At 44.9% G+C, this 25,697-nt stretch overlaps 1 protein-coding gene across 2 annotated transcripts; it reads right to left on the reverse strand.

The window, feature by feature from the left end:
* slc4a2b (solute carrier family 4 member 2b) lies at nucleotides 1-25,062 on the reverse strand. Of its 2 annotated transcripts, XM_088282754.1 has the most exons (26): nucleotides 25,029-25,062; nucleotides 21,556-21,843; nucleotides 19,846-19,932; nucleotides 16,141-16,278; nucleotides 12,031-12,190; nucleotides 11,650-11,879; nucleotides 11,015-11,118; nucleotides 10,241-10,449; nucleotides 8,529-8,665; nucleotides 7,977-8,069; nucleotides 7,212-7,392; nucleotides 6,771-6,906; nucleotides 6,388-6,589; nucleotides 6,123-6,228; nucleotides 5,854-6,038; nucleotides 5,182-5,392; nucleotides 4,900-5,106; nucleotides 4,668-4,816; nucleotides 3,981-4,175; nucleotides 3,407-3,673; nucleotides 3,195-3,284; nucleotides 2,957-3,123; nucleotides 2,609-2,862; nucleotides 2,321-2,490; nucleotides 1,978-2,151; nucleotides 1-1,889 (listed from the first exon to the last, which is right to left on the reverse strand). In XM_088282754.1, the coding sequence occupies exons 4-26, from the start codon at nucleotides 16,168-16,170 to the stop codon at nucleotides 1,809-1,811; spliced, it is 3,738 nt and encodes a 1,245-aa protein (XP_088138880.1). In that variant the 5' UTR covers nucleotides 16,171-16,278; nucleotides 19,846-19,932; nucleotides 21,556-21,843; nucleotides 25,029-25,062; the 3' UTR covers nucleotides 1-1,808. The 2 variants fall into 2 exon arrangements, with proteins under 2 accessions (XP_088138880.1, XP_088138879.1); XM_088282753.1 differs by lacking the exons at nucleotides 7,977-8,069; nucleotides 21,556-21,843; nucleotides 25,029-25,062 and having other exon boundaries at nucleotides 19,846-20,096.
* Nucleotides 25,063-25,697: the final 635 nt, after the last annotated feature.

Raw genomic sequence — 25,697 nt, forward strand, 5'->3', positions numbered from 1 at the left:
TAGATAGAAAATAACTTTTATTTGTCATCAATATTTGAAGCGTCAAATGTACAAGAGAGCTTCAATAGTGGCCTCTGTGTTCCACTCAAATTTCCCCATTGTGGGACTAATAAAGGACATCTTATCTTATTCTCACCATGGACACATACACAGAACACCTTCACATCAGTCACAAGCAAACATTAAAACGAAACGTGTGTGTATTTTATTTACCACGAATAAGAACAAGCGGTTAAGCTTGTAATGCGCAACAGTTGTTTAATTATTAATTAAATGAGACAAATATTTAGATTCGTCTCTTTTAATTTCACCACTTCATGGTCCCACAGGCACTTTTTTGGATGTGACGTCACCACAAATTGGAGTAACAGAACACAATTACTTTTTCACTTTTTGCACACACACACACAAAGAAAAAAACTTAATTAGCCTTTCCCTCACGTTTAATTAACATTATCTTCGATCGGCACGACGACCATTTCAAGACAAAAGGCGGAATGTTGGATGGACTGTTTGGCACTACTAAATATTCACAAAAAAAACATGTGACAACAAGTGCCCTAAACTTTTAATATTCCTAATAATTCCACTCTGTGCTTGAATAACCAAAAAAAGTATATAATTAGGGACAAAAATACGGAATTGATGTATGTAGTGTAGCGTCATTAAAACAAAGCGAGTGTTTGTTTTTGTCTCCCTCTGGTGGTTAGTTTTACTACATTAGCTAACCGTTAGATTAGCTAGCTTGATAAACTAACTAGCAAGCTATAATGGACAAACGAGCGAGCTTGACAAGCTTACTAGCAAGCAATCAATGATAATAAATAGCCTAAGAAGTCGCTTGTTCGTAGGCTTGCCATGCTAGGTTGTCTAAGATAGCTTTAAAGTAGTACCTCGTGAATTACCTTGTCAAGATAGCTGAGCTATGATAACATTAGCTTACATATACTTGGTAGTAGCTTGCTAGTTAGCTTTTCAAGCTAGCTAGTCTAAGCTAATAGCTTACGCTAGGTAGTAGCGCATTAATTAGCTTGACAGGCTAACTAGGGGGCTACAATATATTGTGCTAATAGTAGCCTGTTAGCTTTTTAAGCTACATTGACATGGTAAACCAGTGTATTTTGCGTTCCTTATCGATAATTTGAAATGTACAGTGTATGTCATAGGCAATGTATTTTAGTACATTTTGAGAAAAAAAAATACAGAGCAAAAATAACCATTTCTGGTCACGTCTACGAAAAGTCAAGGGACCGTCTTTCAACTGCTGCTTCGTAAAACACAAAAATGGCAAGAAATCACTTCCAGGTTGTCAGCCACTACGACAAAATATGTTAGGAGATTTGACGATTAAAAACAATCACACAGCATTACAGTCATTTCCGATTTGGTGTCTTCATTTAAAAAACAAAAAGTGCTACGAGCGTCGAGTAAAGTGAAAGACGAGGCATCCAGATGTCCTCACTTGAGTAGTTCCTTCATATAAGGCACTTGTTGATGAGGCAGCAGTAAGTCAGCGTGCGAACACAGTGGAAACTTTCCCCTACGTTCGTCACATATTCAATGTGAATCAGAACAAACCTTTCAGGGCTTAACAAAAAAAAACTGAATCATGTTGCGTGTCGATCGAGTGTAAATATGTCACGATTTTGGAATCCCCTGAAATACAGTCTAAAAAAAAAAAAAAAAAGGGTACTAGAAATTCTTGTTGTTGACACGACACGCAGGCAGCAGGTGAGGACGTTGCTCGGTGTGCCGAGGGGGGCTTCCCAGCAGGTGGCGCTACGAGGGTCCGAGGTGGGGATCGCGGTTCACACCGGCATGTGCATCTCAGAGTATTCGTCGTGACACTCGCGCTCGTCGAACGTCGGCTCGGCGTCGTCTGCGTCGAGCTGCAAACACAATTGAGCTTTTTTAAAGTAAAAAATAGATCTAAAAAAAAAAGAAAAATACTCAAACTTCTGTGTTGGTGCTACGTACGCAGAGCATCTCGCGGGAGGTAAAGATGCGCGGCAGCAGGAACATTTTGACGGGCACGGTGAGGATGAGCACAAAGGGGAAGGCCAGCGACGCCTGCGTGGACATGACGGCCCACAGCACGGCCAGGCACACCATCTGGATGCACGTGAACAGATGCATGCGCAGCGTTCGAACCTGTCGGAACAGACGACAAGTTTGATTTATTCAAATATCCATTTCCTAAGTTTGGTTTAGGAAACAGCTTCAAGGTTTAAAAAAAAAATGCAGAGAAAATGGACTGTTGAAAAAGGAATTTTTCCTGCCTTGGGAAGCTCATTCCATTAATATAGAAAGTGGTTCCCACCTTGCGGACGTAACTGTGGTCGGGGTGGTACTTGGGCGGCATGAGCAACAGCATCATGCGCTCGCTCAGCTGTATGCCATTGAGCGACATCACGCCCATGTAGAGGAAGATCCCGAACAACACGGCCAAGGGGATCTTACGCAGGAGGTCTCCGATGACGATGGACATGCCTGCGGGAAGACGGAACCGAATCGCCGTTTAGAAACACCTTACAGACGGAGCGGGACCCAGCCTGGAACCGGCCCGTCCGGCTTGCCCGAGTCGGATCTGCGCGGAGACGACACCCACCGACCATGACGGACACCAAGAGCCCCGTGACGCGCTGCTCCTTGACCTCCCGGATGCGGGGCTTGTCGCCCGGGGCAACGGCCTTGCTCATGACGGTGAGGGCGTTGACATGCGTGACCGAGCGCACGGTGGCGGCCGCCATCCACGGCAGGCCGAACAGCGCCGAGGCCCCGCCCAGCGCCACGATAAGGAGGAGGTCCAGATGGAAGCCGGAGCCCTTCACCAGCATGCGCTCCTTTTTGCTCACGATCAGCCTGTCGAGAGGACCGCAGGACGCTCAAATATTGCTTCAAAATAAATATTTCGAGTTCACGTGGTGTACATGGCGGAGGTTTATCGTCCACTCACGTGGTGATCTGAGTCTCCATGAAGATGAGGATGAAGACGAGCAGAGCGGGCAGGCAGCAGGCGAACATCATCCAGACGGGGAACTCGCCGTCGCTACCCAGCGGGCTGATGATCCAGCCGCGCTTGTCGGGCTTGGTCACGGAGAAACCGCTTGGAACGTTGAGTTTCTACGGGCAAACCAAAAAAAGGGGTGATTGGTTTCTTCGAAAGTGACTCCGCGTGGGATTAATTGTCTTACTTGTGTGTACGTGTCGTCTAAACTGTTGTCCACGAGCACCATGATGAGGATGGCGATGGGCACCCCGAAATCGCCGATAATCCTGCGTAGCTGAGGACACAACACAGGGACAATGAGGAGAAGTTCGAGGAGCTACTTAAAAAAATAAATAAAATAAAAAAATTAAAATACTTTATAATTTGTGCATCAAAGAACGTCTTTTTCTTTCTTACCCTTCCGGGGAAGAAGGCGCTGTTCTTGAACTTGCGCAAGTAGAAGGCGATGAAGAACGTTCCGGCCATGAGAACAAGCGACAGCAGTGCCGTGTTGGGTTCGTCCATCGGGCCGGCGATTTTGGTCACCTCGGGAACGTCGGTGACATTGCTGACGTTGAGCGGGGCCGCCGTGACGTCTTCCACGGAGGCGTTGTGGCTCAACGTGTCGTTCAAAGGGAGGAGCGGGTTGAGGGGACACCGCTTCAGAGGGTGCTGCTTGAAAATCTGAACAGTGGCGAGAAGATTTTATAGATAAAAATACATAAATACACACACACACACACATAAATAAAACTGATATTAATAAATCTAAATCTCTCTCTCTCGCTCTCTCTCTCCCTTGATCCAATAAACATTCAAGTCCAATCCGTCAGTGGAGATTTGAGCTCCACTTGTTAGAAAAACACACTCATATCAGCCCTGAGTTCTGAACGTAGTCCAAGAGCGATTAAGTCCACTCGCTTTAGCATCAAGGACGCCAACATGTCAGTAAGCCAAAGATTTTTTTTTTTTTTTGGTGCTTGCCATTTACCCTGCCGAGCTTCATGAAGGTCTCGCAGATGAAGATGAGCGAGATGAGGAAGGAGAAGATCTCCTGCGTGAAGCGCGAGACGAAGCGCACCAGGAAGCTGCCCTCGAAGGCCACCGTGACGAGCACGATGACCACCAGCCACACGCCGATCCAGACGCGGCCCGTCAGGTAGTCCATGTCGCTGGACTTGCAGAACTGGGACCACAAATGGGAGGTTACCAATTTAAGTGCACACAAGTTTCAAATGGACGGCTACAAGGCTCCCCCTTACGGCGAATGCCTTGTTGACCCTTTCGCACCATTGAAAGTAGACAAATAATATAAAAGTACTCCATAGCATATATTCTTTGTCCTCGGCAAAGAACAGCTAATATCACTGAGGGGTGACCGTCTACATGTACATCTGTATGCATTTATTATACTGCCCCCTGGTGGCAAAGTCATAAAGACTAGAAGGAGCAGCACAATGCTCATTGAATTAAGTGGGGAAAAAATATATATTTAGAAAAATGTACATTAATTATAAAAAATAATTAAATAAATTAATGTACATTTTTATAAGTGTTCAATATAATTCATTTTAATTAATTTAATTAATTAATTTTTTTGTTGTTTTTTTTTTTGGCTCATGGGGTTGAGGGTTGTGTTTAATGAGTTTGGCTCATTGGGTTAGGATTCAGGACTCACAGAGTAAAAGGCTTCTTCAAACACCAAAAGAGGTCCAGAGAAGCCCACCACCAGCAGAGGCTGCGCTCCCAACAAACAGAAGATGACGCCCTGCACGGCGGTGGACACGATGAGCTCCGACACGCCGATCAAACCCTCCGTCTTCTCGCCTGTGAACACACACACGCCCAAAAAAACGTTAACATCTCAGATTGATGCTGCTTGGGGGGGGCGGCTTAGTGGTGGCGCTCACTCAGCAGGCCTCCGAACGTGATGGCCGGCGAGAGGGCGGCGAAGTAGATGAAGATGACGGCGGCCATGCACTGGCTGTTGAGGGCGTCCTTGAAGTCGCTGACGTACTTCGGGTAGCGCCGCTTCACGTCACGGACCAGGCCGCCAAAGGGCCGGCCGGTGCGCTCCAAGGGGTCGTCGGACTTCTTGAAAGGCGTGATGAGGGCTTCTGTGAGGAGCGGGGGGGGGGACAGGCATGGAAGTTGCTTGAAGTTGTCGACGGCTCTCAATTTTCAAGGTCTACCTTTTTCTTCCAGGCTCTTGGGCTCGTCGGCCAGCAGCTTTCCCTCCTCGCGCTTGCGCATCATCTCCCGCTGGAATCGCGCCACCGAGCGCAGCAGCTCGTCGCCGCCCATCTCTGACGGCGGCAGCACGATGCTGCAGTCCAGAAAGCTGTTGATGGCGTTCAGGAGGTCCTGACGGTCGTCCGCCAGGTAGGCCGCCTCGTGGAATTGCTGGATGCACGTTTAAAAACGGAAACTTGAGCTAGTCAAACAGCAACAAAATGGCTCGGCTCGACAAAAGTGGAAATTTTTTTTTTACTTTTATTCTCTTTTTGTATTTACAATTTACTGTAAAATTATTTTTTGAGTCTCATTTTCGATTAAAACAAATCCTGGTTTCCTTGAAACATTTTGACTTCATTCTCATAATTTTATTTTTTCTTAATATTTGGACTTGATTCTTATATCTTTCCCCCAAATATTTGGAATGTTTTTTTGATAACATTTCGACTTTAGTAATTTAATTTATTGTTGGAAAATGTACTTTATTCTTTAAAAAAAACACCATTATTATTGTAAAATTATGTTTTAAAAAAAAAAAAATGCTCACACTTCTACATATTTTTCCATAAAATATTTTGCATATTACCACAATGCACGCATGATGAACAACGTCGTCTGCACGCACGCACCTTGTCGGACATGAGCGTGGAGATGGATCGTCCTATCTGGTGGTAGTCCATGCTGGTGGTGGCGGGCCCCAGCAGGACGAACAGGAAGCGGACGGGCACGGGAACCTCCAGCACCGACTCCAGCTCCACGGCTTCTTGTAGCCGCACGAACGCCATGGTGGGCTGCTCCAGGAAGTCCACGCTGCCTGTAACGCGGCGGAAAAACGGCAAACGCTCAACATCCCGTAAAACGATCAACGGCCAACGTTGCTTTGGGGAAGATGACTCACCCACGAGGACAACAGTTGCCTCTGCGTTTTCGGGAATCTTCTCGAGGAGCTTGAGTTCATGCTTCGACTTGGAGCGATGCATGCCCGGCACCATGGTGGGTTCTTTCTGTTGGAGAGGCGGGAGATTTTGGAGAAGTGGTTCCGACCGGGCCAACATTTAGAACACAAAGACTCACAGGCATATATTCTTTATCCCCCGTGGAGACACTTATGATTTATTCAAGACAAAGCTTGATCCCTGTCACTGTCTGAGCACCCAAAGTACCTGCACGTCGTTCTTCTCCACGTCGATGCGCGTGTCGCAGTCGCCCGTCGCGTGAGCGCTGCTCATCAGCGGGTCGGTGACGGAGGGCTCGGGCGTGTGGGCGTGGTTGGCGGCGTGGTGATGGGTCATGAGGCTGCCCAGACTGGCGGCCGAGATGTTCCTGGGGAAGGGGCTGCTGTGCTCCTTGTCGTCGCTCGGATGGCTGGGGAGAAGACGGTTTGGCAAAAGAATTACAAGTGGACAAACATCCCGAGGGGATGCGGGAACAGGCGGGGCGACGGGGGGCTTGTTACAGACTCTCGGACAAAAATGTAATCTTCGAGGAATTCGCGGGAGAGGAAATGAGCTCGGCAGGAGGTGGGGGTGATGCGATTGGTGCTCACCTGTGCTTGAGCAGCAGGGCCCTCAGGACGTTGGCACGGTCCTCGGCTTTGATCTGGTCGGAAATGATCATCTTCTCCACCACCTGGTGGGCAATGCCGGGGAGGGTCTTCTGGTCCAGATCCAGCAGCACGGCACCTGTGCAAACACAAATGCGGAGAAATGAGAGAACATGGCTGAGTCTTGTTGAACGCATCGGTGCTCAACGTGTGTTTTGAGGAGCAGTGGTTTGAAGGTTGCTATTTCGTATTAGCACATCTATGGAGTTTCACATTATATGTTAGCATTAAGCTAGCAACATTTCACAATTTGGCTTTTTTGTTCACATTTATTGTAACGCGCCAGTTTTACAGTAAACTCCACCTCTGCGTGATAAACAGAACAAAAATATTGAACTGTATATTTAGATTGAGGTTTACTTTCACTTTGTTTCAAGGCCTTACCATGCGCGATGGTCTTGCGGAGTTCCAGCAGACTGCGAAAAGACAACGAGGCCACGTGCGGCTTGCCCCAGCGGTCCGTCTCCTCCTCCACGTCCTCCTCAAACTTGATCCAGCGGGCCGTCTCCTTCCACTGCATTTCCTGGTTCTTGTCCATGGTCAGCTCGTTCAGCTCTACGAACACCTGAGGAGGGGGCGGGACGGGCTATGCGGTCATTGCTGTGGAAAAACTAACGTGCTTGTGAATTAAGTATGTGCAAAAAAAACTGTGTCCATGCTTTTGGTGAGTTCTTTTTCAATCATCTGCCATATGCACGTAAGACCAATTCAAAAAATAAATAAATAAAAATAAATTTTAATTTAATCAAATTTAAACTTGATGTATTGATCTCTTTTGTTGTCAATGGTTATTATTGAGCTCTTTTAATTTTGCCTAGCAACAAGTGACCATGCAAAAAAAATTATGCCAATCAGGAGACGGTGTGCTCAAAGGCCTTGTTTTATGAAATTAATACATTTTAATGATCACATTTGCGGGAAAATCTGTAAATAAATGATACGAATATCACAGCACAACTGACAAATAATGTAAATGCTTGTTTTCCCCGTGAGTCCTTCAAAGCACTTCACACATCGTGCTGACAAACAAACAAAGCAACTTTCCTCCAAGCGATCCAACAGTTAAGTGGCACTCCATGCTCGCGAGCCCGATAAGCAGCGCCGTCGGCGCATGTGTGTGAAATCACGCTCACACCTTGCCGGGCTCACCTTCTTGCACGTGGCGGCCACCTCGCTGGCGCCCACGTCCAGCAGGACGCCTTTGGGCCGAGAGAAGGAGCGGTACAGAACCACCGGCGTCGACTGAGGGGGCGGGGAGCGAGACGGAACAGGAGAGAGGACTGAAAGGCCCACACGAGGCATCGAGCTGACGGGCTGGCCGCGGATGAGAATTTGCGTGGGTGCGTGCGCGTTAATAAATCATAACGGCAAGAGCGGCCGGTGTCCGGTTGCCTAAGCCCTTGTTCGCTGGTGTGGAAGGAAAGAAGTCATTCATTCATCATTCATCAGCCACCCACCCATCCACAAATTCCACCCTGGAGATGATCGCGGGAAGTGTCGATTAGTTCATTTTAAGAATCTTGGGAAACGTCAAAGCACTTTTAGACGGTGGACTTCAGTTCGCGGACTGAATCGCTTCTGAGACGAGTCGTGAACCAAAGCAACGTTTGTCATTAAAACGGATAGGATGATAATTCATCCGTTCATGTCAAATATTATTTTGTGAAATGTGAATACTTGAAGGTGGATGAGCATTCAAACCTCGTGCGGGGTGCGATCATGCTTGCGGCTGCGACTGGCGGATTCCTTGTGGTCCTTTCCCGTGTGCACCACTTGACCTTTGGTGCTCTTTCGGACCAGGTGCCTGCGCACGCCGGGGACATCTTCGAAGCGATGGCCTGGTGGGACAAAGCAGACGTTTGGCTTAAAATTAAATGCAAAAGCATTCGACATAAAAAGTTAGACGCAATGTGCCATACTGGACGTTTTGAACATTCTGATTCCACGTACCACTAGAGGGAGCCCACATTTTAAGAATCACGTCATTTAAGTGGCAACACAAAGAATCCCAAAGGTCTTACCTTTGTCAGGGTTGGTCGGTCCTATGTAACAAACCGTGATGCTTCTAATTTTGTCCTGCATTGACCGACTCATCTAAAACGGACCTACGATCGCGTTAACGAGGAGTTTTAGAACCGAGAGGCTCCAAAGTGAGGCAGATCCATCACGCCAGCCGCCAGGCCGGGGCAGGCGGGCGAAGCGGCTCTTGAAGGGAGAAGGCGGGCCTTCGCCACTCACACAGGTGAGTACACGACAAGCGTTTTGACCAATTGGCGAAAAGTGGTCATTTCTTGACCGGCGCCTGACCCCCCCCCCCCGCCTGAAGCCATCAGAGCAGATCAGCGCACAGTAGCGTTGATTTGCTTGGAGTGGAACAAAAGGGGAGTACTGGCGATCTAATAATTCCTATTGTTGACCAGCAGCCAGGCACAGAGACGCTTTCCCAGGATGATTTACGGAAGATGTGGCAAAAGTACTGATACTCTGTACTTAAGTAGAAATGTAAAAACAATTTTAAAAAAAGAAGTAGAAGCACTGATTCAACTAGAGTGCCTGAATGTAAAAATGCTCAAAATCTGAAATATAATTGAGTACAAAAGTAAAAATGGAATATTATACACAACATAAATTTCTCAAATAGTGGAGCGGGGCCCCCTGGGGGGCACGGTGCGATGCTGAGGGGGGCTCGTGAGACCCTGCGGAACATGTTTTTTCCCCCACCGTACTACAATGAAGTGTAATTGCACATCCAGACCAGTAGGTGGCGCGAAGCTCACAACAGCAAGGACCTGCAGCAGGCTCACTCGCGCGGTTAAACTTTGCTCTTTAATGGCGGGGAGCCGTTCCTTCAAGTCACTAATCCTTGCCTCAGCGGCGGTGAATAAGATACACTTCTGACAAGTATCGTCATCACGAAAGGACGACGACGAGTGCTGAAAACATCGGGCAAAGAGAACAGGAGGAGACTGAGAAAGCCAATTACGTTGCACGCATGCTGGGAAGTACGCCTCAAATACAGATATTGATTTTCAGTCATCAGAAAATAAATACTCCAAGAGCAGATACCAGAAGAATCGATTTAAATATGGTAAGAAAGTATTTGTACTTTGTTACTTCAAGGAGGTGGGCGGGGAAGTGGATGAACCCACAGGGAGGCTTGTGTCACTAAGCCCCATAATGACCGCACATCCCCACCGCCAGACCGGAGTGGCTTTTTCCGACTTTCTTCCGCTAATTAATCAGGGCGGTGAACCCCGTGTGAGCCCGGCTTGGGCAATTAACCACCGCGCGGAATCGGGCTGCCATCCAGAGGCCTCAGCTGACAGCGGGAGGGGCTCATTTCATAACAAGGGGAAGGGGAGGGGGCTGCATGGCACTGTACCGTCAAATAATCACAGACATTCCGCACTCACTCTTGATGCCGTCCAAGTCGGCGGAGACGAGCGTCTGGGCCTCGATCTCGTCGGTGGGGATGCGCCGGTACTTGGCCTGCTCGGCGCCCGTCATGTTGCCGGTTCGCCGGCGATCCTGCAGGTCGTAGCTGCGGCCTGTCGAGGACACACGGGCAAGCGGCGGGTGGTCCGAATGCGGTGGGCCGGAGATGTCCGGTGACTCAGGTTTGCTGGAAGAAGACAAAATGTTGGTATTTCTTTTTTTTATTTTTTTTGCACAGTTTGAGAACATTATGTATTAATCTTTTTCTTTTTTTGCCGGTCTGCCATGTCAAAACCTCAAGTCAAGATTTCGTCTGGGCTCTTAGACATTTTTTGATATTTGAAAAAGGAGCTATGTTAGTTACAAAACTATGGCGTGAATGAAGCAAAACCTTCAATTAAATACATAAAATCAAACAAAGCCTGAACTCACCGTCCAACAAGTCAACGCTACGGTATCTTCTATCGGTTCAATTTCATCAAAAAGTTCCGGCGAGCCGTGTGTACTTTCTTCTTTTTCCCGGCCACAGACTCAATAGAGTGATGCGGCGCTCGTTAAATGTCATAGGTGGAGCCGGGCCTCTGCGGAGGTGTGCTGCGTCGTCTATAGCGACAGCTGATATACGGGATTACTAAGGTGCATGGCGTCAACGCGCACAGCGGGACCACTGGATGCCGGAGACATGGCAACGTACAGTGCGCCCCAAAAAACAAGACGCGCGCGATTAAAAACAAGGAAAAGGCCGCACTCACTCGGTGGACGTGCCGTCGTCACGATGGGCTCCCGCGGCGGAGTGCGTGACCACGTCCAGGTCTCGGGCGGGGACGCCCACGTGGTCGTCATCGGACAAGAAGAACTGGAGAACGCAAGCAAAACATCACGGCATATTTTTAAATGACGTTAATTGGTCCTCAATACTTTGCAGATGTCCAACCTAATTCTTACATCAACAATTTTTGATTGGTCCTGATGTAATACTAATATTTTCCAGGATGATGAATTTTGGCTTTTTTTTTTTCTATTCTTTTTTTTTTTCCGATGATTTATATATACATAAAAAAAATAATTTTACCCACTGATCAATGTTATCTAATGCAGTGGTCCAAACCAATGGTCCATTTATTTATTTTTCTTCATTATTGTGCAATCTGGAACCAATTTAAACTAACATCTACAGTATTTATGAGTTGATAAAATAAGATAGAATAAACCGATAATATTAAAAGAAGTAAAAATAGAATAAAAAAATAGATCATGTTTGTTCCATCTTTATCACAGCGACTCCACCTGAGAGCCACTGCTAAATAATTTAAACTCTACTAAAATATTAATAAAGGAAATTATGCAAAGGACACACAATGGCAGCCCTCCATTTCTGTATCGTTACCTCCACATCTTTGACCCCCACTGGCTCGGAAGAGGCGGCGGCGGCGGCGGCGGTCTCCTGTCCTTCCTCCTCCTCCTCCTCCTCCTCCTCACCCTCCTCGATGGGGGCGCCGCCGCTCTTGGGTTCCTTGTCTTTGTCCTTGCGCCGCTTCTTGCTGCTCTTCTTGCGCCGCCCGTCCTGCGGCAACTTGGACAGAGGGCGGTGGATGTGATGGGACGAGTGGCGGTGGTCTGCGGGGCGCCGTTTGGGTTCAGGGGGATGGAGAGAAAGCAGAAGTTATGGATATTGGGTTTGAACCTAAAACTAAAATCTTAGGTATAAATCGAGAAATGTAATCTATAAAATTGGAAGTCCCTAAAAGAAAGCGAGAGGGGTGCTCACATTCAATGTCTTCTTCGTGGTAGTTGTGGTGCTGCTCGTCGGGCACGGAAGTTGACGGCCTGAGGATGTGCTGGAAGCGTTGGACCCCCAACGCCTTGTTCAGGTCGCCATCGTCGTCCTCGTCCGGTTGCGGCGGCCTGTGCGAAGACGACGCCTCAGGCTGAAAGGCCGAACAAAACACAATTTTCCAGACTCACTTTGATACTTGTGGGCAACTTAAATGAAACTAGCGTGCATGTTTTATTATTTACATGCAATCATTCATTTGATTCAGCAAGTATTTCGTGTTAATTAAATATGATTGCAATTCTTCTTTGAAAAAAAGTGTAGAAGATTTCTTAACAGGTGTGACAGTAATATATCGAAAAAAAGAAATTGCATGTTGCACAAGACAAAAAAAAAAAAAAAACACTAAAGAAGTTCATGTTATGGTTGTTCCACTCACTATTTTTAAATCGTTCTTTTAACCAAGAATATTAATATACAAGTTTGGTGAAGACAATAAAAAAAGTCATTTGTCAAGGATTTTCTGCACTTTAAAAATAAATATTTAAAAATAATAATAATGAAAAAAATCATGTTAATGCCTCTTAGAACTTCCCAGTAAAATAAATAAATAAATAAATAAATAAATAAATAAATAGGACCAACCCGCGACTTGGGTTAATTTAACCCAATGCCAAACGGTATTGTTTGCATTTTCTGGCCAAAAACACAAGATTGTGAGACCCTTTTTAGTGCACCAATACGTGACGCTTTTGATGTAAAAACGGAGTACAGTAAGTTCATTCAACGGACACCAGAGCGAGCTGCGGTGCAGGCGAGCTTCCCCGGCGTTGAAGCGTCACATGACAAGCCTTCGACTGTACACAATGACCATGTGTTGGGTTCCGTTCTCGTTTTCCCCACATCGCCGTGCCAACGGCTCGTTTTTCCGCCGCTGCGGGACGCCGAGGGTCATGTGATGTCAACTGTGTATTACTTTTCCTCCCGTGCTGCAGGAAGCGCTGCAAAGTCACATGACTGAATCACAAGGCCTCCTTCCTGCATTTACGCTCTGAATTGTTTTCGAGAGCGCGCAAATTTGAGCAGGGCGACACTCAGGCGTGCAACAGACATTCCTAAATGGACAGCATTTACGAAGAACGTGTGAAAAGGTTTTATGGGAAAATATCAGCCATGATTCCCGGGGCCATTGTGTGTTTTTTTACATGCCACACACTGGTGAGATGAGAGTTCAACATTCAGTATTTAACCATTTGGCCGAAATCTAACATCGAACGGCATATTTATTGCAGTTTCTTTTATTGAATATTTTGGCCCTGTAACGGCGTGTCCCAAATTCTACCAAGAGCATACTCTTATTTTTCCCCCCCAAGGTTGTTAGTATCAGGAGAAATTAAGCTAAGCCCAGATGGGGACACAACATAAAGCAAAAATAGTTTGGGATAATATCGTTATAGTTCGTTTTTCTAAAAGCAGAAATTTAATACGAGTATCTGGCTCATCCCTCCTTCCTCTTCAAAATTCTCTGCATGAAATATAATAAAAACAACACAAGATCTTCTCCAGCGGTTTATTTTCACACTGCGTTTTCACAGCCAATCCCCGGAGCTGGGAGAAACGTGCGAGGGATTCTCGTAGAGGTGAGACAATTTTCCAGCGCTCGCCAAGTGCCAAAACAAGCCACGGGGAGCCCAAGGGCAAACAAAAACACGGAGGGGGGTGATGTATCGACTCTCCCGTCTCAATAATCACATGCAAAGACGCGGCCCATATGTTTGAAAAGCACCTGAGGCCGACACTGACATTGCAGGTCGCCACGGGATGTAAAGCCCGTGGAGGAGATTAGGAGTTGGCGCAAAACCAACTCAGTCAGCACTTGAAGAGGGCGGAGGAGGAGGAGGGTTTTGCAATCATCATGTCTAACTTGTAGCTCTGAATATTGCTTGCAATATTAACTCGTTCAGTGCCATGGACGTTTGCATCCGTCAAATGGAATCCAAGCGCTTGAGGCCACCGATGTATATTTAAACATCGAATATATATTTTCAAGGGATAGGTGCGGGAGAGGAACTCGCCAAGTATGTCCGTGACATTCAATTTTGGAAACCAGAGATACCTGTAAATGTCGTCCAATCACATTTCAGTCTCTGTGTTGCCATGACAACCTGATCTGCCCAGAGCCTTCCGATCCATCACTGCTGGTCGATTAAACGATATCCGTTTCTTTAACCAGTGAGATTTCAAATTCATCCTCAGAGAGCTGTGCCTCGATGACATCACCATTTTTCTGTCCTCTGATTGGACGGACACAACTAAAGACGTACAGCCAAGTTTGACTTGCAAAACACATCGGCGGCGATCTGCACATACCGTGGCAATTAATAATCAGCATCTCGGATAAGTCGGATGGATGTCATTTCTGTTTTGGACCTACGCCACAATTTCACGTGCTAAATCAAATTCTGCAGTAAAAAGCGAATAAACTGCAGTGTTCCTTGAGAGAAATGCCTAAAAGGGAATTCGTCTGCACGGGAAACATGAATCCCTCCTGGCTCTTATTTGTTCAACCCTGACCTCTTTGTAAAAAAAGGAACACGAGGGACTAAACTATCACACCGCCGCGGTCGTGGGCAGCTTTGTGAGGCTACGACAATCTCTGGAATTCTGTTTCCCTTTGGCCTGTGGGAAATACGGCCCAATTGCCAAACTCACCTTGAATGAGTACAGATAGTCCATGGAGGCGATTCCCAAAGCGTACTGCCACTACTTTAAAGCGCTCCAAATGAAAAAAAAAATCATTCAAGGGAAGATATTCTCTATCCAGCCTCACCGCGCTTCTCATTCCAGTTAGCCCTGGTCACATGACCACGGCGGCAGCTCTTCAGGGAAGGAGGACGACATGACTCAAGCCTCAACCCTAAATTTCCAAAAGACAGTTCATCAGAACTCACCCGAGGCAGCAGTTGACGGGATGTAATAATTAACTCGGCTGGAACCGAGAGAGCAGCCAATGGGGACGCGGGAAATGCCACAATGCAAACAAACTTTTTTTTTTTTTCTTTAGTGAGCTTCTTGACCACCACACTTCCTGCTAGTAAGTGTGACACACAGCAGCGCAGACGTAGTCAGGATGACGTATCGATATCAGCTGCATTTATGGCACGTTTACCGTATTTCTCTTTTTTTTTTAATTTTTTTTTTTTTTTAACAGTAGGCTCATAGCAAAGGAAACAACACTGTAGTGACCTATCCGGCATTGTAAATATTTGAGGAAGTATTTAAATCAGGAAGCGGGATTAAGTGGAGTCATTTTTTTCTTTTTTAAATCCTTCTGCTTCCAATGAAAGAAATGAAAGCCTGAACTATCCTGATGAAAATGTACACACAGTATTCATCTGTAAGGTAAATTTTGAACAGTTATGTTGTAAAATGAGTGAAATTATTTTAAAATGTTTTGGGGTATAGTTGGCATTTAAACCATTCTTATAGGCAATTAATTATTGCAAGAATCCTTCGTTTAGTTTCCTGACCTGCAAGTAAATCATACAATAAGTTGTCGCGACGACTGCCCGCGAAACAGCCGTTGACTCACTGGAGCACAAATGCAATAAACTATTTCCTGTCTCCTCATGTATATAATAACCTTGAGCCAGGAAAAAAAAAAAAAAAAAAGATGAGTTTGGTGCGAAGGAAACTGGGTAAAAGGTCAGACAGAAATGCGAACATTAAGATTCCCGGGATGCCGTGATCATAAATTACCATTCTTGGAATACACATGGGAAGAAAGGTCCCCTTTAAAAATTTGGGCTACGTGTTCGGCTGAGGGATCTTAATCAGCCATGTGGAGGACCTCTCCATGCGGCAGAGGAATGCTGCTTGCTTTGGCCGAGGACCAGCAGCGATTCCGGGTTTGGATCCCGTGCAAGCTGCTGGAACGCAACTCCCGATCTGAAGACTTTCAGAAAGCTCGAGAGTCCACATCGCAGAGGATTTAGTTGTGGAGCTTTTTGGCAGTCAAAGCTGCGAGTTTAACACGTTTTCTTTTTTTTTTTTTCCTACCATGCATTCAGAGTTGTGAAAAGTACGCTTTCCGTTCCCACTTACGCTATCCGTGACCTGCTTGTGGTTGCTCATGGCTCTGCTCGGCGGACACGCTCAGTGGAAAACTGCAGGGGATGCGTTGCGGCGTGGTTAGCCTTTCTCTTTCTCGCTGGGACTCAGGCAACTTTTGGGCAGCATAACCTGGAGGCACAGACAAAGATTCAGGAAAGGGCCATCCTCTGAAAAATGCGGAAAAAAAAACACCTGACGATGACAGTTCCAACGTCAGCAATTATACATTTATTTACAGTATGCGGTTGCACCGCTATAACCGAGCCTGCGATGAAAATAAGCTTTTTGGTAAAAAGTCATAGGAACGGGCAAGAGACATTTTCAGAGCCAACAAAATGTCAGCGATGAAAACTCCATTCCAAGTGTATAATGTGTAACTTGCCCGCTGACCTTTTGTCCCCTATAATTGTGCATAATTACAGTCAGTCCGCAGCCGTGCAATAAGAGCATCGGCATTTTCAATCGCGCTGCAAAAAAAAAAAAAAAAAAGGAAGACCGTCAGCAAAAATCTTCATGAGGTTTAAGTAGCGTTTCATGTTGTGAAGTAAAATGGCAACAAGTCCACACGATCACGCCTGTGCGATCATTTCAATGTTGGCAACAACCGCCGCATTTCTTACGACATTTTAGGGATGATCTGGACTCAGGAATTTATTGTCACTTTGTCAGCGGCATCATTGTGAAAGTCCGTCGCTTCCAATCATAAATACTGTCACCACCCGTCAAACTGTGTGAACCAGGAAGTAGGCACCAAATAGATCAAACTACGGCCCGGGGGCTACATGCGGCCCGTTAAGCGTTTTAATCCGGCCCGCATAGCTTTTTTATTTTCTCCTACCCTTTTTTTTTTTTTTTTTTTTAAATAGACAGGAGAGTGATGGTGATGATGATATCCTAAAGGATAACATAACTTTCACTACTTTAAAATAGAAATTGTGAGTAACAAAATACTGAATACATTTTCAGTGGTCTGTCTTTCTTAGACAGTGAACACGCTCTCAGATTTGTTTCAGACTCTCATTTCCAGCCTCCTGGGATGACTTTCCCGCCATTCAAGGTCATTAACCAAAAGCCTGATAAGAGACTGATAACGGCACGCACTACTGTGCAGGGAGACCCTTTTGATAAGCGGCGTCGCATGCTTTACGGCTAACCTCCACTCGCCTTCCGAAGGCCTTTTTACATATCAGTGACCTTGTTCACAGAAATTTCAACTAGGGCTGAAACTGTACACCCCAAAAACACGGTTTGCTTTGTGTATCTTGATTTGAAGAGTTTGGTTTGTGATGCTTGCGATAAAATAAGATAATTAATAGAGTGGAGCCTTGATTGACAAGTTGACTGCAAGTTCTGCGAGTGTGCTGGTGTGGCCATCGGGGGGGGCAGTACAGTACAAACACACAAGAAGAGTTTCACAACTGACTCGCAAAGCAGCAGTTGTTTTCCGCAGAGGATAAAGAATATATGCCTGAGTATTGGATTGTCTGTCTACATGTGATGCTGCACCTTTTGTGCTTAAAAATCCTCTGCTTAAAATGATTGCTCGCATGTTAAAGGGGGGAAAAAGTATTGCCACTTGTAAATTGAGGGGGAAAAAATGTGGTCCATAAGTACAAAACACAAAGCATGCCTTTTGTTAAACCCGATTAAAATAAATAAAAAACAAAACAAAAAGTCACTTCCGAATGTCTTGCACAAGCAAGAAAAGTCTTGACTGCAGGTCAGGTTTTAAACCCCGCTTGTACTAATTGTAATAAACGGAGTCTTTCGCCCCTCTATCCACGATTTATTTTCCCAGTAAACGAACACCCCGGCCAGTGTGGTAGAGGCACAGGGATAAAGTTACAGAACGGTGGGATCTGGAGCCCGGACTATGGGAACCAGCAGCCCACCAACCTGGGAGAAAAAAAAACATCAGAACACCGCGGGGGCACCAATAATCGTCTCATTACGGATGAACACCTGGACCTTGATTGTGTTTTGCGTGGACTAAAAAGGAACTAGCGGCGCCTTATGCAACAGCTGACTCTGCCGAAAAAGAGATGGATGAATGCTGAGTTTGCAAGAGGAAGCGAGGAACAAGGGAAAAAAAATCCCAGTCGAGGTTCATGACCTCTTAACAGAGTCACCCTGAAAGTCTTGCACGTCGCACTTCGGTCACTGGGTCAAATCTGGGCGTGGGGGGGGGGGCGAGCAAAAACAGGATGTCAACAGCCGTTAGAAAGAGTTGAAATAATTGTCTTTTAAAAAGTCTAGCCGCTAAGCTAACGCGCCACAATTTTTTACTATTAAATTAAAAAAACTAGTTTTCCTGTTTTGTGATTTGCTCATTTTTGGCGCGGGACTAAAATGGAGTCCGGTGATGGACTCCAGCATCTGGCGTAAGCCGCCCCTCCCTCACTTTATCAAGCTTATTACAGTTATCGAAAACTAAAACTAAAATTAAAAAAAAAAAATCATAATTCTCATTTCTCAGCGGGCGTGGTTTAACACATACAGTGGACACGCCCACATTCGTGAACGGAGACGACGGCTTCATTTATCACAATTTTAAAGCTTCTATTTTTTTTTTTGTCCAAATGATTTCATCATTCAAATTTGACAGAGTTGTTAAAAAACACTCTTCTCTGTCGCGTGTCAAATTCGGTACGGCCCTGCAATCACGCTTGAAGGCCGACAACAACATACCGTCAATGACTAAGAATAGAAAGCGTACCGCATCTCGTTGTTGTGAATTATGATTGATGCGCGACTGATCTCTCTTGTGGCGTAAAAATACACCAAATAAATTCCTGCCGCTGATGGTTGTGCCCACTCTCGCCTTCCATAGGCACTCCATGAGGGGCGGGGCAAGCGATACACGAGAAATAGAGCAGATGCTGCTGCCACACTCAGGCATGTACACTGCGGGTATAAAAAGTCTACACACCCCTGTTCAAACGCCACATTTTTCAAAACCCAGACCAATAACGCAACCTAGAACCTTTTAACGAGCTTCTGATTAGCTCCTAAAGTTCAGCTGTTCTAGTAGGCTTTTCCTGGCACCTTCTGCGGCCACCAGCATGGGTCTTTTGGTGATAAGCAACGTTTTATCCCAGATACAGCACATACTTGTCATGATAGCCCCTATCCTGGAGCGCAGACAAATTGTGGCCTTAATGTTTTATCAAAGCGACGACAAAGATGATGTCGAAAAGTGGGCGAAAGAGGAACGCCGACAAGGATAGACGGCCTGCAACTGTTATTGAAAAGCCCCAAAACAAACGCTAATCATATCGTGATGAAGAACTTTTTTTTTTTTTTAAACATACATTCCTTACAGTGTGATGTAAATAAAAATGTGAACAGTCAGTAGGATGCAAGACGAAAGCAAATAATCCATTTTGCCTTTATAGACATAGATCAAATTTTTGAAGGATTGTTAAACATTTTGACACTTTTTTGTTATGGTCGCAACACGAAGGAGTGAATAGTCAAAGTGAAATAATGAGATAATACAACAAGCTGCCTATTTTTTTTTTTTATGTAAATGTTCTCTCTTATTTCCATTATGATTTTGGTAGACGCTCAGACAGTATTTTAAAAACACGAGATTGATGTCATTCCGAAAAAACACACACAGTTACAATAGACACATTTCAACGGGCGCAAGGGACATCTGCCAATCAACAAAGATCCATCGGTGAAGATCCGTACCTTGCTTTGATTACTGCAGAGAAGCCACCGCAGACATGGTAGGAGTGCAACTGGGAGCTCGGCAGGCAGGTGGAGGAAGAGGCGCTTCTGGGCAGAGTGCAGAAGGACGGCAAATATACGAGAGAGAGAGAGAGAGAGAGAGAGAGAGAGAGAGAGAGAGAGACAGAGAGAGAGAGAGAGAGAGAGAGAGAGAGAGAGAGGGAGACACAAGACAAAAGTTTTGAGATGCGTAACGAGCGGCCAACCTCTCGGACCGAACGACGTGCGTCCACTGATAGCGGCCGCCTCGGTCGGCGGGATTAAGTTTCCTCCCGGAGCCTGCTGACAAGTAGCCATGTGACTGCAGGGCCTATTCAACACTGACTCACACACACACACTCACATATGCACACCTCTGACTAAAAAGTGGTCAGTCAGTCCTTCCGATGAATAATTGCTGGAACTTTAGTGTGTCTTGAAACCGCAAAAGTTTCTGCGTACAGTTTGATGTACTCAGCCACTTTACAAAATGTACAATTTGATGATGTTAAACAATGTCACAAGTTTATTTTTTGTTGAAATTTACCGCTCATTAATATGTTAAGCTTATTATTTAAATAAAATCCAATAAAAAAAAAAAAACATTTATGTACAATACATATATATGATTTTAACATAATTATAGTGCCGCCTTGAGATTGGATTTGTTCTGTTCATCTTTCTCAATTCAAAATAAATAAATGCAGTCCAGCATCGCAAATAAAATGAAAATATTAATGTCAATTAATGTGATAAGGAAAATATCACTCTCATTTTGTATTTTATAAAAATGAATGTGAAGAATGAAACGGTTACGGCATCCTGTGCCTTAGTCAGCAGGGGGCAGTAAAATGCTGTCAAGCAGACACAAAAAAAAAAAAAGAGTTTCAAAATTACTGTAAGCGGCTCAGGAAGCAGTACATATAAAAAATTCTTTTGCAGAGGATAAATAAAATATGCCTGTGAGTATTGCTTTATGAGCACGAGCATCCGTTTTTGTCACGTAGCACCAAAACAACAAAGTCATTACACAAGGAATCCCACCTAAAAGGCACAAAAGCCACTGGATTCATTGTGTTGGTGGAACAAAGAAGGTCCTGTGATCTAAACAAGTCGCTACAACCCCTTTGCCAAATAATCAAGCCGCGCATTCCACATCAGCTTATTTGAGCCTCGGGGCCCGACGGAATATCCAAAAGCCTGGAGGAGGTTCTGTGTGAGCAAGATGGAATTGTTTGTCCGCGGGGACGACGGCTCACCGTGGAGTCACATGAATGTCTTCCGGGGACAGAGGGGGGGGGAAAAAATATGTACAGACCGCTAAATATGTCGCGTGGGGCTTTCCCGCAGCCCGACAGATTTCTGAAAATAGCCAAAACGTGGTCAACAACGAGAAGAGGTGTGTGACCTCATGGACGAAGCGCCGATGAGCAACATTGTCTTTCTTTTCGCACACAGCGGCCACTATGGCGTACACATCCAGAAGATGGCGCTGTTTTATCGTCTCCTCACGTTACAGAGGGATTCGAGTGTGACATAAATTTTCATTTTTTTAACATACAACCAGGAATAAAATTCACAGCAATTCCACTTGATGCCAATTTGCTTTAACTCGTATCGTAGTTTTCCTGGTTTGTCGCCCATCCACGTGTTTAACGTTAAATTTTCCGTGAGGAAGTGACAAAAACTCACCCGAAGGCCTCGTCCGCGATGGCCGACCACGACAGCTGCCCGGCCCGCGAATCTCTGAAGGGATTTAGTGCTGCTGGTGTGCGATGATAGCGCTGAGTGTTTTTGCCCGAAATAGCCCTGCGGGACTTGAGACTTTCCGCGAGTGCGGTCGTCTGCGCAAACACGACTGAGGGTTCGGGTCGCTCCGACACATCAGCACGGCGGACGCGGGAAGGGATCCGCTAACAGCTGCATCGCCGTGTGCCTCTTTGTACCATCCGAAGACTGACGGCAGGGTTAAGACGGCACCTGTCCGGGGGTGCGGAAGGGATTTGAGGGGCGACCGAGATATGACTGCTTACATAAAATCCAATATAAACGCTAACCCATTGTTCAGGAAAGGAAAAAGCAATAAACTTTCAATCATTTTTATACCCATGATTAAGACGAGGGAGTATTGTTTTGTACAAGCGAAACGGAAAATTCTGAGTACTGAACCGGGTCGGTTAGCGCATTTTGAGATCAGACTTTTCAGTTTGAAAGGAATGAGGCAACTGTGTTTGTGCGTTGGCGTGCAACAAAAACTTTCTTGACCCATCTAGCAAAAGACATCTTGGTGAAAATATGTCGCGATCAAACGTCACGTTAGCTGCATAGACAAGTTCAACGATCTCAAATTCCGATTCGGAATCAGAAGAATCCAAATCACTTGGAACGGTTCTTCTTGTGCGGTTCTGAAACGTTTAAGACATTTACCATCTGCTTAGATAATTGTTTTTAACCCCCGGAGTCAACAATGAGAGCTTTTGTGCGCTCCGGCGGCCGCCACCAAACTCGGATGGGAAGCTGATCAGGTTGCACGGAGCCCGAGTTCTCACAGAGCGCCGTCACTGAGGACGAGTTGTAATATCTGCATTTACGCTCGTGAGAAAACACAAGCCGGCCGGCTCCCGGTAAGCAAAAGGACGCCAATCTCATCCCACGGTCAAATTAAGTAAGAGAATCCTCAGGTAGCCAAGCGCTTGAGGGTCTCTACGTGTCATGATAAAAGGATTGCAGTCAATATCGCGCAATGATTTACTCGGCAATCTCCATACAACATGTCAACAGGCCGAAATCCGAGTTGATTTACTTGAAGGCTTTACACGCCAAATCCTTTTGGCTGAGGGGGAGGTAAAACAAACAGAAAGTCTGCATTATCAGAAATTTTTCACCCCCGCCCTCCCCCCACCGCCACCTTCGCTCCGTCCGTCTCGTTTTCTGCATGATCAAGCCATTTCCAGCAGGAATGCGGGGACGTTGCGATAAATCCGTTCACACGGAACGCGTTTGACAGGCGGGGGGGGGGGACAAATCAAAGGTTTTGTGATGATGCCGTTGTTAAAAGTCACATCGATTTATTCCTCTTTGACTTCATCTTCTCCAGATAGTCAACTTGCGAACAGATGAGTCAGCAAGACACATCCTTCCTCACCCTGCTATGTGGATAATAGTCATGCGACTATGTCCTGTTGTCCCCTTTTAAATGAGCCGCAAAAACCATCACCCCCCCCCCCTTGTTGCTGATCTGTAATCAACACTGACTTGGAACAAGAGGTCAGTCATTTTCAACCCTCGGGGGGGAGTATCTGACGTGGGACAATATCGTAAGGCATCAGTGGGATCTCTGCGTAAAAAGAGGCTTGTGCAACAGCAACCATTTACGGGCGACCCTGTTGGTCCGTCAAAACAATGTTTCACAACATTTATTGAGTGACGGAAACTCCATTAATTTTAAAAAAAAATATATGTATTTTTTTAAATTAAAAAAAAAAAATGGACCCAAGTGTTCACAGGATAGCGACAAACAAAAATATCACCAAAGTGTAAATATACACTGAAATAATGACCACATTAAAAGGGAAATCTGAACACAAAAAAAAATCTATTCAATTGATAAATCGTCACATTACCTTTCCTGGTTACCTGAGCGGTCCTTTTTTTAAAAAAAAAAATGTGTTTATCAAAACAGGGCAACCTGCCTGTCATGCTCCTGGAGCGCTAAAGTATATACAGTATATGCAGGACTTTGTTCACATTTTCAGGGACAAAGGTTAATTTTGCTTGCAAGCAGAACATTTTACATTATTTTCAGTGACAGTTGTGTTGTTACATATTAACTCTATAAGAAACATTTTTTGTTGATTTCATTGTTCAACATTAAAAATGTTTTATTAAAATGCATTCGGGGTTGTGATTAAAGGACCACTAACTGCTGAATAATGTCACTCTCATGTTAGTTTATTTATTCTTAAAAATAAATTGTTGAAATCAAAAGTTAGAATTTTAATTAAAAAATTAGAAAGATGCTATACAAGCTAACATCCATTTTTCCATTTGTTTGACGGTTGAGTGGGGCGTGGTTTCAAAACATTTACCGGACACGCCCAAAGCAATTGAGAGCGGAGACAACCGGTTGGCTTTTTGTGATCAAAAAGCTTCTCTAGTCATTTTTCTATTTCAAAATTTCAATTTGGCACAGTTGCTAACAACGCTTTTCGCATAGTGTGTCAAATTCAAAAGACATAGTAGCACTATGTAAAAAAAAAAATGTTTAAAATGATATGTAAGTGTTTTGGGATTGCAGTTTGGGTTTTGTTTACTGTCTAAACATTTAAAACAGATAATTCTGAATATTTCGAGTGCATGGAGTGGTCATAGGTTCTGAATTTTCCCCATTCACTTTGGATCTTGGTTCCTTAACCCCCACAAGGAGCCAGTACAGGGTCACTGTGTTGACATTAGTGCTTCCTTAGATTGCATGCCACACCTTCCTGCCTTGTGGTTCTTGCTTCTCTAAAAGAAACAAATTTTACATAAAAATGACTAAGTCCTGACTGACACAAGTCATCAACTAATGGAATGATGCAATGAAATATTGCAGGGAACTTTTAGTTTACACATGATTGCACAATAAATATATGAGCTCACACATCCTTTTTGCCCTTGACATGAACTGCTTACCTCCTTTAATTACACAAAACTCCATCACGATTTTTCTACTCAATAAATTGATGCGAACACACAGCAATAACATTATAATGTCATTGCAATCAGGGGGAGGGGACCTCGCTAGCTTAATAGACGCGTGACTTTACCCCCACCCTTCGATATATGTATATATATATTTTTTATTTTGATTTTTAAATCCACTTGCAGCAAACCGCAAGAACGTTCCGAGTGGGAAAATATTTGCAAGGACTTTTGTTAATAATAAGCCGAGAAACAAAAGCGAACTCACGCAAAATGCACGCGTGAGTGAGTGAGTGTGTTCGTGTGCCAGTAAACTGTCAACGCCGGTCCACTCGCAATTTGGGGAGGGGGGAACTCCCCCTCCCAAGACAACCACGGTGTTCAACGTAACGAAGCTGAAAGTCATTTTAAAAGTGTTTGGTAAAGCTTAAATGGCAGAGAAATTGTGACTTATTACCACGGCGATACTAGGTGGTACTCACCTCAAACTCATGCCTCTGGCTGGCTAGATGACTTGCTTTCAACCGGTGTCAGACAAGCGATATAAAATGTACACTACTTCCGGTCAGTTGTTAGACAATTAAAGCTCATCTTCGAGTGAATTCGAATGTTTACTTTTCAAAATATTGTATACCTTTATTTTACACATTGTTTTTTAAATACAAATCATCAATTAACACACATAAACAACACTGATTAGTAATAGAAACATTGTTTTCGAACTATTATCTTTATTTTGAAATTAATGTTGCCAATTCCGGTTGCGCTTGGATGAGTCCAGGAAAAATATTACCGGCGTATATGGGCAGTAGATTCTCTGCGCATGCGTAAATGCGTAGACATGAGTCCGACAAGAGGCTGCAGAGGGGCGGGGCCCGTTCCGTTAGGATGATGATGCCATGACCTTCAATTTTAAAAATAGAAAACCTTATTAAATATCACCAAGGGATGACTGGATGCGGATGAGCCATCCTAGAAGAAACATGACATCAAGTACTGTGCTGTCAATGGGCATCTTTTTGGGAGGGGCGGGGGGTTTATGTCATGCCAATCTTCATGGAAAGATACAATACAATAAAACTTTATTTATATAACGCATTTCGCAACAGATGGAGTGGCTTTGGAAATTAATCATCATTAATCATTTCCCC

The sequence above is a fragment of the Idiotropiscis lumnitzeri genome, chromosome 19 (assembly GCF_059441095.1).
Source record: "Idiotropiscis lumnitzeri isolate Australia: NSW breed Sydney's pygmy pipehorse chromosome 19, RoL_Ilum_1.0, whole genome shotgun sequence".
In the NCBI taxonomy this organism is placed as follows: Eukaryota; Metazoa; Chordata; class Actinopteri; order Syngnathiformes; family Syngnathidae; genus Idiotropiscis; species Idiotropiscis lumnitzeri.

What these genes read in the sequence shown, in the direction of transcription:
- slc4a2b (XM_088282754.1), bottom strand. Translation starts at nt 16,170, where the DNA reads ATGAGCAACCACAAGCAGGTCACGGATAGC. An exon ending in GGCAACTGTTGTCCTCGTGG is followed by an intron (nt 6,039 to 6,122) that starts GTGAGTCATCTT and finishes GCCGCGTTACAG; the next exon opens with GCAGCGTGGACTTCCTGGAG. An exon ending in CCACGCTCATGTCCGACAAG is followed by an intron (nt 5,393 to 5,853) that starts GTGCGTGCGTGC and finishes ACGTGCATCCAG; the next exon opens with CAATTCCACGAGGCGGCCTA.